Source organism: Fragaria vesca, linkage group LG5 (assembly GCF_000184155.1).
Source record: "Fragaria vesca subsp. vesca linkage group LG5, FraVesHawaii_1.0, whole genome shotgun sequence".
Taxonomy (NCBI): domain Eukaryota; kingdom Viridiplantae; phylum Streptophyta; class Magnoliopsida; order Rosales; family Rosaceae; genus Fragaria; species Fragaria vesca.
The window spans coordinates 26878866-26896025 of record NC_020495.1 but is presented as its reverse complement, the minus strand read 5'-3'; the positions used below and the strand labels follow the sequence as shown (position 1 = coordinate 26896025).

General features: G+C 39.4%; 3 protein-coding genes across 3 annotated transcripts; 2 read left to right on the top strand and 1 right to left on the bottom strand.

Annotated features, from left to right (window-relative positions):
• The first annotated feature begins 340 nt into the window (after positions 1-340).
• LOC101291442 (probable trehalose-phosphate phosphatase 4-like) lies at positions 341-1107 on the top strand. Its single transcript, XM_004301851.1, has 2 exons — positions 341-379; positions 424-1107. Exons 1-2 carry the CDS (start codon positions 341-343, stop codon positions 1105-1107), a joined length of 723 nt encoding a protein of 240 aa, XP_004301899.1.
• A 354-nt stretch (positions 1108-1461) lies between these two features.
• Positions 1462-6709, bottom strand: LOC101300917 (DNA-directed RNA polymerase III subunit RPC5-like). Its single transcript, XM_004300569.1, has 13 exons — positions 6300-6709; positions 6153-6221; positions 5955-6062; positions 5795-5863; positions 5036-5188; positions 4859-4894; positions 4393-4499; positions 4253-4306; positions 3934-3985; positions 2999-3624; positions 2183-2398; positions 1879-1996; positions 1462-1669 (listed from the first exon to the last, which is right to left on the bottom strand). Exons 1-13 carry the CDS (start codon positions 6675-6677, stop codon positions 1598-1600), a joined length of 2058 nt encoding a protein of 685 aa, XP_004300617.1. The 5' UTR covers positions 6678-6709; the 3' UTR covers positions 1462-1597.
• A 6963-nt stretch (positions 6710-13672) lies between these two features.
• LOC101300627 lies at positions 13673-16955 on the top strand. The gene is made up of 4 exons (XM_004300568.1): positions 13673-14349; positions 14443-14839; positions 14935-15161; positions 15600-16955. The coding sequence occupies exons 1-4, from the start codon at positions 14223-14225 to the stop codon at positions 16367-16369; spliced, it is 1521 nt and encodes a 506-aa protein (XP_004300616.1). The 5' UTR covers positions 13673-14222; the 3' UTR covers positions 16370-16955.
• Positions 16956-17160: the final 205 nt, after the last annotated feature.

The following is a 17160-nucleotide window of genomic DNA, read 5'->3' as shown; positions in this document are numbered from 1 at the left end:
CTGATTTATATAGCAGAGCAGTTAGTTTTTTGTTTTTACTGTACTTCTTTTCGGGTACGGACTCTAACTGTTTGGTAATTTTATCTCGGGTAAATTACGGCTTGGAATTCAAGCTGGGCCCGTTTAGAAATAGAAATTCCTTGATGAAATAGGATAAAAATACAGGGCTTTAAATTCCTTTTCTACAAGTATATTTCCTCATGGCTCAAGGTAAAACTCCCTCTATAACTAGGTGTATAACCCCATTCTCTCTCACTATCCATCACAGTTCTCTCTCAGCTCTCTCTCTTTTCTTGATTTAATTACTATCGTGACGAACTTTGCTAAGCTGAACCAGGCAATGGGATTCCAGAGATCATCAACACCTGATAAGCAAAAGGTGCAACATGTCAGCTCAAAAGCAGTAAACAACGACGAGAACAGTGGTGTTTTCTCCTACGCAAAGTTGTCACATATTTTCCAACGGCAGTAATCAGCGGCAGGAGTAGAGATAAGGTAAAAGGATTTGTACAGTTAAGTAATATATATTATGCCGGCAGCCATGGGATGGACATTATGGTCCCCAAGTCCTCAGAATTGGATGAGAGTGACATGCTCTTTCAACCTGCCAAAATATTCCTGCCTGCAATTCAGGAGATGCGTATAGTGTTAGAGGAAATAGTAAGACAGATAGAAGGTGCGAGAGTAGAAGACAATAGATTCTGCATTAGTGTACATTACCGGAATATAGCCCGGGAAGAGGATTATGTGATATTAGAAGAAAAGGTGAAGTCTGTGATTGAACACTTCCCTGAGTTTCACCTTACTCGGGGTAAAAAGGTCCTGGAGATACGACCATCCATAGAATGGAACAAAGGTCATGCGCTTGAATATTTACTCGACACTCTCGGATTCAGTGATTCCGGTGACGACGTATTCCCATTGTACATAGGAGATGATCGAACAGATGAAGATGCATTCAAGGTGATAGAAACCAGAGGACAGGGATTTCCAATAATTGTTTCCTCCACCCCAAAGGACACCAAAGCTACTTATTCTCTGCACGACCCTTCGGAAGTGTTGACTTTCTTGTTACGCCTTGCAAGGTGGAGAAAAGCCTCGTCTTAATTTGGGGTCTTAGGGAAAGCTTGGTTATTTCACTTATTTGTTATAGTTTGCCTAGAGTTGAGTTACAGAGGTATGAAATTGCCTGTTGTGTACTTGGTTAATTTCACCTTCTGGCATTTTAAGATATGTTCATCTAGTCCTTCAGTTTTTTATTTGATTCTGCTTCTTGCTCCACTAAATATCTGGGCACAGACCTCAAGTTCTCAACTAATCAGAACTTTGAAACTATTTTAGTTTTTGGTTCTCGATTCCCAATCTTTGAAAAAAGATGCTATAAGATCTTGGGGATCATGTCCACACTTCAACCTGGTTCACTTTGTATTGTTTGATTTTACTATTGAATGCGACCACAGAAAAAATGCATAGCTTTAAATCTATCAGAGTTCCGTCCAGATACACAGAAGTGCTGTTATAAACATAAATCTACAACATAGTTTTCCTTGAACCGTGAAAAAATAGCGTCATTGATCCAATCATCAGTCCTCCAGTATTATTTCGGACTGCCATCCCCACTTTTCAGGTACCATTGAGAACCTTTGGACACACAAAGTTCATTCATGACCTGCAGAAGAAAGAATACAGAACTCAGAATCAAGAAATCATAAGCAACAAAGCCTAATGCAAATTGCTTTTTTTTTTTAATTTTATTTTTAATGACTGGAGTCTTATTTTCTTGTCAAAAAGAAATTAAAATAATTCCCATGCCTGGAGAAAGGCTATGATAGCCAACCTAAGAAATGGCCAGATCACGAACATAGAATACAACTTTACCTTGTTATATTCATTATTGCTGATTTCCCTCCCAAGTTCCTCCTGAGCAGCTACCGTAACATCCAGCTTTTTAATTGGCCCTTTATTCTTACCTTGTAGAAGTTTAATTACAACATCCCTGCACCGACAACCAACAAATTTAAGGTTATATACATACACAATTAACAAATTTCAAAGGATGGACCATTAGGAAATTAGAGTGACTGTTCAGAAAATGCAATGAATAATCCTTGCAAAACCCCTTACAAAACACCCTACGGTTCTGGCACTTAATAGTCAATATATAGCAGAGAATGTGGACAACCTTAGCTGATCATGCTCTGGGTGCTCTGATGACGATTTCAAGACATACACACCACCGATCTCTACCGCAAATTGTGTTATGACGTTCTTTAGCTCTTCTGGAGGAGCTGCAAGGCCATTCCTTACGGCTGTTAATTTTCTACTATTAGGATCAACTTTTGCATGCTGCGATCTTTCGAGAGTCATGTTTCCTAATGTATCGCATATCAGCTGAAAGCTGCCATAAAGTATACATGTCAAACCAAAAAGATTGACAGAAATTTGCATGACCATGTATCATAGTATGAACAAACATCAAGCATCTATAGATGCCCTGGCTACAACATAAATATTTTGATTGCAAGAATAAAGAAATACTCATCTTGTGATCTGAAGCCCAAACCACCCTATTTCTTTCTTCACCAACCCATTCCACCACTCATAAATCATATAAAAAGCAAGATTTCTTGTCACAAATCAGACAAGCACTTACACAGATCCTAAAAATGAACACTAATTCATCCATCATGAGTGTTTATTCATCATTTTTCTTTTTTCCTTCACTTCAACCAGAAAAGTACTTTTTTCTCTCATATTTGTACTATAGCATAAAAATAATATTTGCCTCCAACAATCTCAAAATGTGCTAAAAAAACAAGTCTCTTTCCAGGCTATCCCCATCAAACAAACAAGAGACTAAGAAAGTATCACATGAGAGGATCTTGATTGAAGAGAAAAAATGCCCATAGGGAGAGGATTGAAATTCACTGATGTAAATAAAAATGGATATAGTTTCTCTGCAACTGTAACATCTACGGTTAAAGCTCCAATAACATACCTGCAAACCTTGCGTGTCTTAAAAACTTCCTTGATGGCCTGAGGTAGAACTGCTAGAGTTTCATCTGACATGGTTCTCACTCCTCCACTGGGAGCTCCACTAGCACTTTTATTAGGACCTTTATCAGAATTTGGTAATTTCCCAGTCTTACTACTCATGCTAGCATTCTTCAGGTCACGGTGAGGCTTAAGGGCTTCCACCAATTGTTTGTCCATTCTTTCCCAGATCTGTTCCTGGCTTTCAGAAATATCCGGATGCAGTTCTGCAAATGATACATCTGATTGCTCTTTCAATTTCCAATCCCGAGTTGAAGGTCTGTAGACAGCTAAGAATTTCAAAGTTTCGTCAAAATGAGGCTTTAGGGGCGGGTAGACATTTAGTTCTGAATAACTAATTACAGGGTTCTTCTGGAATGAATTTAGGATGTGATTTCTAGCAGTACGCAGATTATCATCATCTTTCTTTCTAGAAGAACCCTCTTTCTTGGGATATAGCAATGCTGTTTTAGGAACCCAGAGACCACGCAGCAATAGACCATTTTTTTGAAGGACATCCAAAAGTTCCTTTTCCTGGTTCCGAGGAGCATAGTACTTCTTAAGATCACTGAATCGGCGAGCTATAGGTTCCTGTTATAAACGAATAAATCTTTAATTAATGGAAAATTGCTTGGTTACTTTAAGAACTTTCCAAATATCAAGACAATAAGTGAACAAATGGCCCTGCAGATTGATATGTTCGTAAGGTGATCTCAGGTGAAACCATAAGGATATGCACTAGCTTCGAATTTACCACGGTAATATTATTATTAAGGTTGGAGTATCCAACCCAACACCAAAATGGCAACGGGTGGAGTGTCCTAATATAGAGGTTTTGAATCACATATGTGGAAATTATATTCGCAACGATAATCAAAGCAATCTTAAGTTGCAACAAACCTCAACAAGCAACTTCTGGATGCGCTCCTCCAGAGGCAGGTTCAGTAGAGCCCTGAACAACATCAAGTCATGTATTTCAAGTTAAAATCAAAAGGAGGCAAGTTTCTATTCATTAGTTTGGAGTTGTGACTGCAGCAAACATATAAAATTTATAGAGATTATAAAATATAAAAAACAAAATAAAAAATTGTTTCCAGCCTTTGATGATAATGCATTTAAAAGGGAGGCTCAGAAAAAGGGCATTGACATATTAAGATTTTTCAAATATATATAAAAAAAAATGAAGATGAAGAACCCAGTAATATGAAAATTACCGCACCTTTTGGAAGAACCTTTGCATGTTCTAGGACACAAGGAGTTAACATAGTCATACCTATAAAAATAGTAATAATTCACACATCAGTTTGGCTTATTCAAATACTTTAAAGAATTAATGAACAGGTAAGTACAAGGACTTACGGAGTCATCGTAAATTCTAAAGGAGAACTGTCTTGTACCACCATTCTTTTCAAATATCCAGCCGAAAAATCACTTTCTGAGCCATGGTACTGAAGTGGAACCCAACTCTGGAGGAGGAAAAACATATACGTCATACATATTGAAGCAGAATATAATACACCACACACACAAACATAAATTTATGGTTTTATCACAAGTTGTCTAGTAAAATCAACCACTGCCATCCATACTGGATCATTTAAAAACTCAAACTTGGACAAACTTCAATATGATTGAAATATGACTTTTATTTATTGTTCAATGACTTAAAAACCAAAAATATGGCAAGAGTAATAAAAAAAACAATAATCAATAACAATAAAAGAAAAGAAAAATAATAGGAAACACTAGTAATGTCTGATTATAATAAAAATATGTGTATCAACATATCTTAAGAAATCAGAATTCAATAGCACCATCTTCATACCTCTTCATCTTCAGTTGAGGACTCCACACGCTTGTTCTGGAACAGAAACAGAAATAGATGAACAAATATTTCATAAGATTCCAGTTCAGTCAATTGTTATAGATAAAACATACAAGATGATATAAACCCAAACTTGGACCAGCAATATAGAGTCAATATCTGGGTGAAAGGAAGTACCTGTTTCTTTGATGGAGCCAAAGATTTTTCCTCTCTTTTAACTGCAACTTCTGCATCCCCAGTGGCCGTGCCCTTCCTCTTTGAACCACCAGGCTTTAAATGGTCAAGTGATGGTCGGAGCTGCACAACTGCATGAACAGGATTCAAGTGTAACTGCAAGATAAAGAAAGTGTGACACATTTTCAATGATCCAACATCAACAAGTCAATCCTCACACTGAAAATTAATGATCAGGTTTCTTTTACCAAGTAGGGGAATGTCTTAGTGCATAAAAACCAATTCTTAGCTTCCACATACAGAAAGTTAATGTCATTAAACTAAACCAATGACATCAATACCACCCTCTAGTCCCCTACCGTAAATCACCATTCACGTTACTTAACAAACCCTCAAGGGCAGCCGACATAAATCAATATATTTGGTGCATGAAGGCCACATTGGTAATTTGGGGTCAATAGGCAATGTGTAAGAAAGTGGAGGATCCAACATCCAAAACTGGGGTTAAGTTTTCTTCTGACAATGATCAGTCCCTTCCCCTACCAACAGTCCGCCCGCCTGCCCGCCGCCACCCCCCACACCCCACCAAAAACCAAACTAACCAAGAAGAGAATAACCCCCCAAAATTCCCATCACTGACTAAAACCACCCAATTTCAGCAAAGCCAGCCACTGCAAGCTAACCAAACTTGTCTTTCTCATTTTTTATTTTATTTTGTTGCATTAACACGTTTTTGTTAAACCTAATATTAACAATGCATACCTTGTTGCCCATCAAAACCCCGACAGCATAACCAGTTGAACGGCAGGGATCCCATTCTGTAGCCAAAGTCTAAGAAAAATCACAAGAACACAATTACTGAACAGAAAACTATAGGCAACAATGTTACAACATTCAAAATTCATAAGCATCCGAAATCAACCTGCTTTGTCATTTTGAGCCTGTTAGCAAACTCTTGATCACAGTTCTTGGAGTAAAGATCAATAGACAAATCCACCTCCACTTCAGCAGTGCCAGGCTTCACTCTTATCTGCAAAAAAACCAGACACAATTTCAATACCTGCAACTCCTCCCAAACCAAACGCTCAACACAACAATCATCCAAATCCGAAAACCTCACCTCCTCGCACCGGTCCTCCAGCTCATACGGCCGCCACCGAGGCCGCAGAGGATATTGCAAAACATATAACTGAAAATCACAAATCGAAAACGAATTAGCGCAAAATTGAACCACATTAGAGCTCACTACACAGCAAGAGTGACATACCTGAGTGTTGGAATCAACATTAGGATTAAAGAACACATCAATTTCACGAACGACAGTGTCTTCAGCGTCGTCCTCTTCCATCGGATCGTCGTCGTCCTTAGGTTCTTCACCGGTCTCCATTTTCACAGCGCCGTTTGAATCGTCTCCATAGGCGCCTTCTTCTTGTTTCTCTTCTTTCTTCTCCGCCACGTCATCTAGTGCTTCCGGCTTGGGCTTGACCAGCTGCGGCGGTTCCGGCTCGGACTTCGGAACCGGTTTTGCAGGCTCCTTTTTGACGGCGGGTTCGGGCTTCGGTTTTGGTGGGGCGTTTTTGGAACGGGGCATGAACCTGGAGACCCGAGCAGGCTTGCTCGGCCCGTCGAGGTCGTCTAGGTCCATACTCGCCGGAAGTAGGATGTTCTAGTGCTCCGGTGAACGGCGGGAAGGGAAGGCGACAAGGTTAGAGAGTGAGGTTTTGTGGTTGTGGAGGAGTGTGTTTTATTTGGTGGGCTTTTGTGGGTTTTAGTAGCAGTGAAACCTTGACGGCCGAGTGATATTGGGCTGAGCAAGAGCTTGAACTTGGGCCAACTGCTAAGTCCAAACATAGAAAAGTACTTTTGGTGATTTTTTTATTTTTATTTTTTTTGCAAGAAAATGGTTTTTGAATTAGACTGTAGAGAAGTGGTAATGGATCTGAAGGAAAACAAGAAGAGAGCTGATTGGAGAGCTTACCCTATTTTGCAACAAATCAGAATAAGCTGCCGGATTCCCAGAAAAGTGAATCAAGCGGCAGCATCATGCTGCTTCACTTGCCATTGGGGCGATGGGTCCTCTGAGATGGGATGAGCAGACACCAGCATCCATGTCCAGTCTACTGCGCACCTACACATGAGTTCTGATGTGTTGCAGCCCACTCCAAATTTTTAAAAAACACAGATTTTTAGCTAAATTTTCAAAATGCTAAAAATTAAAAACTAGCCCACCTTAAATTTCTGATTTTAACCTATATGTTATTAAACTTAGTCCATTTTTGACATAAGTTTGTATCCGTTCGTCAAAACATAATACATTTCTAGTTAAAGTTTGGTTCAAAAGGCTAAAAATTAAAAATTGTCTCACCTCAAATTTTCAAATTTAACTCATATATTATTAAACTTAGTTTATATTTGACATAAATTAGTACTCGTTCATTAAAAAGAAAAATTCTAGCCCACCCTATTATAAAATTCTGAGTCCGCCATTGTTGCGTCATGATGGACTTCCTTGTCCTCATTCTCCAGTGAACTGAGATCGGTTCCGGCCGCGTCTCTTTTTTGGGGCCTGAGTTCTGTTACCCGATATACGAGAGGACTCTCACATAATTGAGGCCCGGATATACGATAGTTTGGAATGAGAGTATCAAAAGGGTTCGGTATTAACTATTGAGAGTAACATCATAACCCGACCAATCTATTGATTTGGGCATGGAGGGTACATAACTTTGATTCCATTATAAATCATACATATTTTCATCATCTCAGATAGACAAATAAAGTCTTTCTTACCATAAGAAAGGGGAACATATATAGATCTTACCCTATGAGTATCACTCTAGAAAAAACACAACACATCATGCATATTGCAAGGCTTAGTTAAGAGTCGGAAAACATTCTTTAACTTGTATAGGCCGGCCGGCCATCATTTTATCATTTCTTTTTCTTCTTTTCTTTTGAGTTTAAAGGTCGCTCAGTTACACAAATGATGCATTCCAAATTCCAACTAACAGTCATAACACATTTCTTCACAGAGGCAGCAAACTAAGTTCAACCAAGAACATATACAGGAATCAAATTAATCCACCAAATCCCTTAATTGGTCCTACGTAATTAGTGTAAGAGAATCATCATTCAAAATAAGTGGCCATGTTTTTGATCTTTCATATTAATTCTCTGTTGAGGCAGATGAGTTTGGAAATTTAAAGTTGCTGGGTGGTCAAGCTAATCAATCAATATATGTTTATCTGGTTGTCAAGCAATTTATTCATGCTCTTTGCGTCCCTTCACGACCCAGGACCATTCTGTAAAATTTTGAAATGTTGTTTTGTATTTAGTTGGGTAGCACACTATTGATTGATTCCTTCAACCAAGATTTCTTTTCTAACCGACAAAGGCGTTAATCCAGTGGACAATAACTGATAGGGGTTCAACCGTAATCTGACGTCTTGACCTAGTCCAGAAGTCAATACATCTTTACAGTCAACCTCAAGAAGAAACAACTCTTTCAAACACTATATGCTAAAACTATTAGCATATATGTACATGTAGTATCCCCATTATATTGACAGCAAGAACTAATCGACGTTAATTACAGTCAACCTTAAGAAGAAACAACTCTTTCAAACACTATATGCTAAAACTACTAGCATATATGTACATGTAGTATCCCCATTACATTGACAATAAGAATTAACCGACGTTAAAATAGTCTCTGGAAACGACATCATAACCATGACACACCCCATGACCCGACACCAACCTACCAAAACTCAAAATCCTCGCTCAAAGAGGAGGGACAACTAACCAAGCAAAACAACGACGAAGCAAAACATAACAGCAAAGACTCTACTCGGCCGGCACTCCAAAGCAACACGACTCTCTCCTTCCACCGCCACCATCCTTGAATGCCTGACCGCCAATTGGCCACCAACAGATCTCATTTGACGACAGCGTTATCATATGCACCGTCGGAGGGAGAGGAGAAAACTTTTTAGGGTTTTTCATAGAGAGATCGAGAGGGGGTTTTGAGAACTATTGATTGTAACAATTTTGATCAACAAAGATTTACATCAACCAATATTAGTTCATCAATAGTTCATTCATGTGTTTATGATTATGATATCGATTCTTAGACCTAGCTAGGGTTCAATCCAGGGGCGGACACAGCTTATACTCTGGTGGGGCTCAAGCCCAACCAAGAATTTTGGGACAAAAAAAAAAAAACTAGGTGTATGTATACAATTTTATGTGTGTGATATATACCCAAACCCAACCAATGTATCCAAGCCCAACCAATATTTTGTGATACACACTCACCCGACCCTAATCCCTAATCGGTTAATCCCAACTCATTCGATCCTTTCTCAGTTTCTTTGTTTGTCGACGGCGATGCTCATCCCGCCCGGTAGCATCTCTTCTCCTAGTCCCTCCGGGCTCCGGCGGTATCTCTTCTCTTAGCCTCTCCAATCTCCATTATTCAATTTCTCAGTCTCTGTCCTTTCCGATCTATATGATTGTAAGTGAGACCTCACCTGTTGTTCCCCTCCACCTCCAGCCCTCCACTCACCTATCCAGCTATCCCTCTTCCCCTCCGCGGCTCCGCCTCCACTTCCCTCCAGTCCTCCATGGCTCCACCATAATCTTTTTCTTCCCGGCCTCCTCCGGTCCTTCCCGATAACGACGACTTGCCTCCGGCCCTCCGCCTCCACTCACCTACAGAAATTAGGCATAATCTCCTTCTATCTCCTTCTTCTTATATAGAATCTAAAATTGTAAGTTCTGGTTGAGCTCCTACACTTTGCATGGTTGTACTGGAAAAAAAAAATAAAAATTTGCCTTCGGCCAAAGTTCAAGCCCACCCCATCTTTAAATTATGGATCCACCACCGGTTCAATCTACCGATTTTGTTGAGAAATTATGGATTTGCTATCTCACATGGATTCGATTCCATTATATATCCTTGCCTTTTGTTTTGGTTAGCAACATCAATACGATCATTTTCGGTTTTGGAGGATTTTTTGAGACGGAAAAGTTGTATCCACTGGCCACCCTCTTATCTCTGTCATGCACAAATTGGAGATTGATCGATTAAAGAGATTGACTCGCCTTTTGTAGTGAGGTTGCCAAAGAGAGATGGGAACCTAGCTATTAGAAAAGTTTGAGATATCCAATTATCACCTACTCGCCTAATAAGACCTAGCCAGTCCTATTCCATCGGGGGCCTCTTTAATTTTGAACCAAAGTGTATGAGTGATCGACATGACTGTTCCATTGGTCCATGACTCATTGACTCGTAGTTTTCCATATCGCAGCAACTGACCTGGAAAAACCACATCATGAAAGGAACAAGACAGAGGGAAAGATAAAAGGGTTGTGAAAAGCATATGTAATGTAACACGAGGGCAACAAGCCACCAAGAAGATCGATTGAAGCTTTTTTCTTTGAGGCTCTAGATCTTTAAGAGAAATTACTTGTGTTGGGAGTGTAGCTTTTAAACGTTTTCGTCATCGACTCTCCAGACCTACCATACCTCAAAACTTTAGCATCAAGGATTCGAGTCTCGACTCTCGATTACAATCTATGAATTCAAAAGGATCAATGCATGAAATCATGCCGTTTAGACCAAGTAAATGTTGTGATTTTACAACCTAATTTTGTGTGTGAATTATATGTGTGAACCCTCCATTGTTCTTCGATTCTACTTCCAGTAACGAGCTCGATCTACACGTACAACTTCAATGAAAAATGCTAGCCTATAAATCCTAAAGAAAAGGGGCGCCCCATTCCTGCCTAATTAGTTTGAAACTTTGAAAGTAGATGCAATCCAATCCAAAATCCGATTGTGATGATGAAAACCTGAGCAGAATCTCTGCCGGCTTTTTGGTTATAATCCACGCTGAACCTTTAACTATTTTAGCTCATGAATCAAGCTTTGCTGCATGTCTTCAGCTGCTTGTGTTAAACAAATTTAAACATGAAATACTAATCATAGTAATTTTTAAACCCCACGTACTAACTATGTTTCAAAACCTTGTAAAGATAAACTTACATGATCATTTTGTCAAAGCATTTTATGCACGCGTGCACGTCAAGCATAACCAGTGCTTTAATTTATAGAGAACTATGAAGATAAATGAACTAAATTACCCACATTTTTAACTCATGCTTTAACATTGGAAACCACTTATATGTGTCCCGGTCTAAAGTGTCATAAAGCTCCACAAAGCTTGTTAGGTATCATGTAAAAAAACCTTTCAAGTTTTGCTTTGGGCATTGGCTCCTTTTTCACCCTAAAAAACACCTCAGGTTAAGCAAACTATAAACTTTTTCAAGTAGCATCAAGTAAAACCTTTCACACTCACATTATGGCAATGTTAGAATTTTCTAGTAGCTCGTAATATATAAACCTTGATCAAATGTTTGTTTTGCAGTTCATCTCAATTATGGAATGTGCATCCATACACACAAAATACTATGTCGGCGGGATCGAAACGTTATATCTTCGAACCCAATTGCGTCCGGGCAAAAAATCACCCGTTGTTAGGAAATCTCCAACTCTCCTTTTCACGGCGATGTCGGACTCTCGAAAAGAAAATAATCTAGTTTTGGAAATTCAAATGTACTAGATCAAGGATTAATTTCAATGGTCACTTGTTCTGTTGATCGATGTTCAATTGCAAGGAGTTGTCTTCATCCCAGAAATATGGGGCCGAGAAAATTGAAAATATGTCCCTTCTAGCCAGGCTATTATTCAAGATTATCCTCCTTTTAAGTATTGATCTACGATCGAGAAATACATGTTCATAGAAAGAGATCGAGGACGAAAAACAAAGTCCATGAATTGTAAACAATTGACGTTGCATGAAAACTTTGATTTCATTTCTATAATAAAATGGCTTACGATGAAATAAAAGTGCGCCCCCTACAAGTGAATACAGACAAACCAAGAACATTAGGATATTTGTTGGCGATCGATGTGTTTGAACCTTACTATCTTTGACCATATCCTTTGATTTATAGCACCTACTGCATATATGAATCCATTTTATCGATGAAGACAATAACTGGGTTTTTGTTTTGATTCTGGAGAAGATATCGATCAAGACGACTTCGTTGATCTTACTTAAGCTGTCGTTTTATGGTGGAATGCTATGTGTCTTCTTCTTGCCTTCGTTGTCTTCACGCAGGTATCATCTATTTAATTTTACGTCAACCTGTCGTCCTATCCTAGCTTATACCGTTGTTTTCTGTATCCTGTTATTGAAAGCGAACCAGTGATCCTGAGGTGCGAGCATTCAAACCAGCTTGAAGAATGAAGAGGAACCCTAATACTAATCTAGCTAGCTTTTAGACAAGGAATCTAAATAAGATGCATGGATGCATGATTAACATATCTATGATGGTGATTATGGTCGGATTTGAAGGTATAAAGCAGTGTATAAGGATATGTATGCAGGATAAATAGTGATTATAACGTAATCTCTACTATTATAAAGCCAGGCCCTCAAAAACTTCACTAAATTGTGTACTTCCATAATTACCTTTAATGAATCAATTAACACAAATAAAAACAAATGATTGTTATAAAAAAGCAAAATAAAATCAAAACAAATTAAATAAATAAATAATCATACAAACTACCGATTAGTAGGACGAATAACTGTATAATACGGTAAATTTAATTAACTGTTCACGCTTATCTTTAGTTAATCGTGATTCACAAAATTATAAACTTCCATAATTACTGAGTAATGTTAGTTAATTCCTAACGTTCTCACGTAATCACATAAATTGCTTCCAAATTAATAAGCTCCGAGTTACTCTAAGCCTCCATCTACATCTCCACCCGAAAACTAAAGCCAAAACTATAGACTATACAACATTACAACTTGTCGATCATACTACTATTCTTTTCATTTTCATTTCGATTTCCAATTCAATCAGTGAATTTCTTGCTCACCTTTTTCCTCTTTGGAATGCGAGATTCCAATGCTCGATGCCTCAAAATCTTATCCTATAGAGTCCATGAAAGAGAGTTCCATTTCCATAGAAGCTAGCAATAGAAGCCCCCATGATATTATTCTAGGGTTTTCTTCTGCATGAGGTCGGATCATCACAGCCGCTACCACGCACACTCAGCCACGTGCATACATTTCCACTCCCACGTGTAAACCCACACCCTCTCATTTAACCGCGCAGTAACCCAAAAGACCAAATGTAGTAAAAAATAGGAGCAGTAATTCAACGCGGTCAGGCCTAGGAAACCCAGCAACGTGTCTAACAGAGAGTGGGCCATAGCACAAGAAAGCCCCCCAAAATTTCACACCAGGACAAAAGTAGTTTGACTTTGCTTCCTAATTTAAACCCCCCGGTCGTCGACCATTAATCTTGTCCGTATTGGTAGACGAAAACGCATTCAAACACTTCACTAAACGACAACCCGCACCCCCGCCCGACATTGCGCGCCCCCGAAAACACGACACGTGGACTATGAATAGCTGCAAAGCTTGAACGAGAAGTCATGGCCAACTCAGCTTAAACCTGCTTAATTAAACTCGCTTAAGCTAAACTAATCATTCTTTTCTCTCTCACTACTTTTCAGCCAAAGACTTTGGGACTTCGTCTCTCACGGGTCACATTGTCACACAGAAGCTTTTTATTCACAGAATCTAACTCTCTCTGTTCAAAGAGCAGCCTTATAAAACGCTGTCTTTTTCTCATCTCTGTTCTGTTTGGCTGAAAGCTCAATTGGGTTGTGTTCATAGTTCTTAGTTAGAAAAGCAGCAGCTTATTTCAGCTGTGTGGCTTTAATTTTTCTGATTGTGGTCATTTTAGGAACCAAAGTTTGGATCAGTTTTTACTGTTGGGGGGAGTTTTGAATTTTGGGGGTTCCTTTGTTTTTTTACAGTCTTGGGTTTAATCATTGTGTTTCTGGGGGTGATGGATATTTTGGTCAGAGAATTTCAGCTGGTAGGTGGGAATAGACACAGGAGACCTTGACTGGTAGATGAGATAGAGATGAAACTCAACCCTAGAAAATGAATATCTTGTACCTACAAAGCTTCTTCTTTGGAGTTTTCAGATAAAACCCAAGTGGAAGGATTTTTGTTTTTAGCTGTTGCTCTTCTTGTCCAGTAGATTGAATTCGAAAACCAAACCAAGTAAGTATCAAGAGTATCTTAGTTTTCCGATGCCGACGGACTTGGATAACTCCTCCACAGCTTCAGGGGAGGCTAGTGTTTCTTCCTCCGGTAACCAAACTGCTCCGGCTCCAAAACCCATCACCAAGAAAAAGCGGAACTTGCCCGGAATGCCAGGTAATCCAAAATCCCCCAAATCAATTCTGTACAGTTTTGGTGCCACTTTTTGAGTTGTTTTGGTTGAATTGGGTTGTTTTGACTTTGCTGCAGATCCAGATGCAGAGGTGATTGCTCTGTCTCCGAAGACCCTTATGGCAACGAACCGATTTGTATGCGAAATTTGCAACAAAGGGTTTCAGAGAGATCAGAATCTGCAGCTCCATCGGCGAGGTCATAATCTGCCTTGGAAGTTGAGGCAGAGATCAAGCAAAGAGGTCAAGAAGAGAGTCTATGTCTGCCCTGAAGTTTCTTGCGTCCACCATGATCCTTCTAGAGCTTTGGGTGATCTGACTGGGATTAAGAAGCACTTTTGTAGAAAGCACGGTGAGAAGAAGTGGAAATGCGACAAGTGCTCGAAGAAATATGCGGTTCAGTCGGATTGGAAAGCTCATTCTAAGATTTGTGGTACCAGGGAGTATAAATGTGATTGTGGGACTTTGTTTTCAAGGTAAAGTTGAACTTTATGTTGTTCAAGTTTTATTAGTTCAAGCTTGACTTGGGTTTGGGTTTTTCTGCTGAAGATTTTGGTTTTGGTTTTTGAAGGAGGGATAGCTTCATAACACACAGGGCTTTCTGTGATGCTTTGGCTGAGGAAAGTGCTAGAGGTCCTTCTCAGACTCAAAATGTGAAGTCGAATTCAGAATCAGACCCAAAGGTCCAAAGAGCAAATTCACCTCCACCTCCACCACCAGCACAGGCTTCAGTTCCATCCCAACCCTCAAGTTCTTCAGCTCCCTCTCAGCCACCAATTCTGCCTATTCAAAGTTCAGGTAAATATAGCCAAATTTGGAAAATTCTCCATCTTTTCAGTTTGGTTTTGTCTGGATGTGTTTTTTAAGTCTTGTTATCTTTTTTCTGTCTATGTGTCTCTTTCCCTAATAGATCTTGGAGTCTAGTAGTTTTTGTCTGTTATGAAATCTCTTGTTAACTGCAATATGTATCATACAGCATGGTAATTGAGCAGAGATTTGGGAATTTGACAAATTAAAAATAATAAGCTTCTTAGAGGTTCCATTGAACTTTAAGCTTTCAAACTGTTTGATCTCAGTAAAGATACAAATGATCAAAAGCTAAAAAGGGAGAGTAAAGAAACCATTATTGATCCTCCTTTTGCTTGCAAAAGTTTTTCAAAGAGAAAGGCTTAACTTTCTATGATGTATGTTTAACAGTTAAGTCACTCTTCTTTGGGTTGATCTTGTCTCTTTTAGTTCCAGTGCCAGAGTTGCCTGAAAATCCCCCAGAAGATGCCCCTGTTGTGACTCAGCGGAAAGGACACTGTAGCAGCAGCAACAGCTCAAGCAGCAATGGTAGTACAAGCAGCAGTGTATTTGCAAGTTTATTTGCTTCATCGACAACATCTGGAGCAAGTTTGCAACCTCCTCAGCCTCCTGCATTTACAGACTTAATTCGAGCCATGGGGCAACCGGACCTACCAACTGACCTAGCACCATCTGCTTCAATCGAGCCTATCTCTCTTGGCCTCTCTACAAGTCATGCATCCTCAATTTTTGGGACTGCAGGACAGGAGCGTAGGCAGTATGCGCCTCCACCACAACCAGCTATGTCTGCCACGGCACTACTTCAGAAAGCTGCTCAAATGAGCGCAACATCTAATGCATCGTTGCTCCGTGGGTTTGGCATTGTGTCCTCCTCATCTTCTTCCGCAGAGCAAGAGAGCATGCAATGGAATCAGCGGCAAACAGAATCAGATAATGCCTCAATTGCTGCAGGGCTTGGACTTGGTCTTCCTTGTGATGGTTCTGGATGGAAGGAATTAATGATGGGAAGTCCTTCAATGTTTGGTCCTAAGCAAACCACACTTGATCTTTTGGGATTGGGAATGGCTGCCGGTAATAACCCCAATGGTGGCCTATCAGCCCTAATTACATCCATCAGTGGTGGTCTAGATGTGGCTGCTGCAGCTGCATCATTTGGAAGCGGAGAATATAGTGGCAAGGATTTGGCAAGGAGCTCATGATATTAAAAAAGAAACAAGTCCTTTTCTCCATCTGACTTGAGGAATCGGTGTACAAGTATAATCGATGCAGAATGAAGAAGATGGCAAGACATATACATAAAACTAAAACATAAAATTGCTCTCATGGGTGGTAAGCATCAACAAAGGCAGTTGAGTCTTTTTTAATGTTCTTCTGCCATGGTGACCAAGGGTGAAGACGACAGTGTCTTGCTGGTGTGACTTTGGGGCTAAAATCAGATTAAACCTGGGAATTTCAGCATACTGGATGCGTAAGCTAGCAGAAGTGGAAAGGCAAACATGTGTCTTTAAGGTGATTTGGTAAAGAATTGTGTACCTACTGCATTATATTCTTTAATTTTGTCAAATTTCTGAAGCCAAGCCTAGTCGTGAAGGCTGAGTTTGAATTTTTACCACCATGGACTTGTAGAACACAAGGCTGTAGTAGAAACTCTTAGTAGTTGGGGGCTGATGTTGTAAAGTACCGTTTCAGTAGGCTAGTTTAGGACTCCTGGACTCATCAACTTCCATCTCTTGTACTTGTAGTTAAACTAAGTTGAAGTTAGTATGAATTTAAATGTTTTCTACACTCAATTTTTTACCATTCAGCAATGTTATGGAATATGGTTGGCATGTTGGTTTCTGCTTCCAGAAACAGTATGATAAGTTTGATATATGTTTGTATTTCAATTATGTTGTCCATAATTGACATGGTCCAGGCAAAATTGGGGAAAAATTGATTGATTCTTTAATATCTTGATAGGGTCCTCTGTAGTCTATAATTGGGATGACAT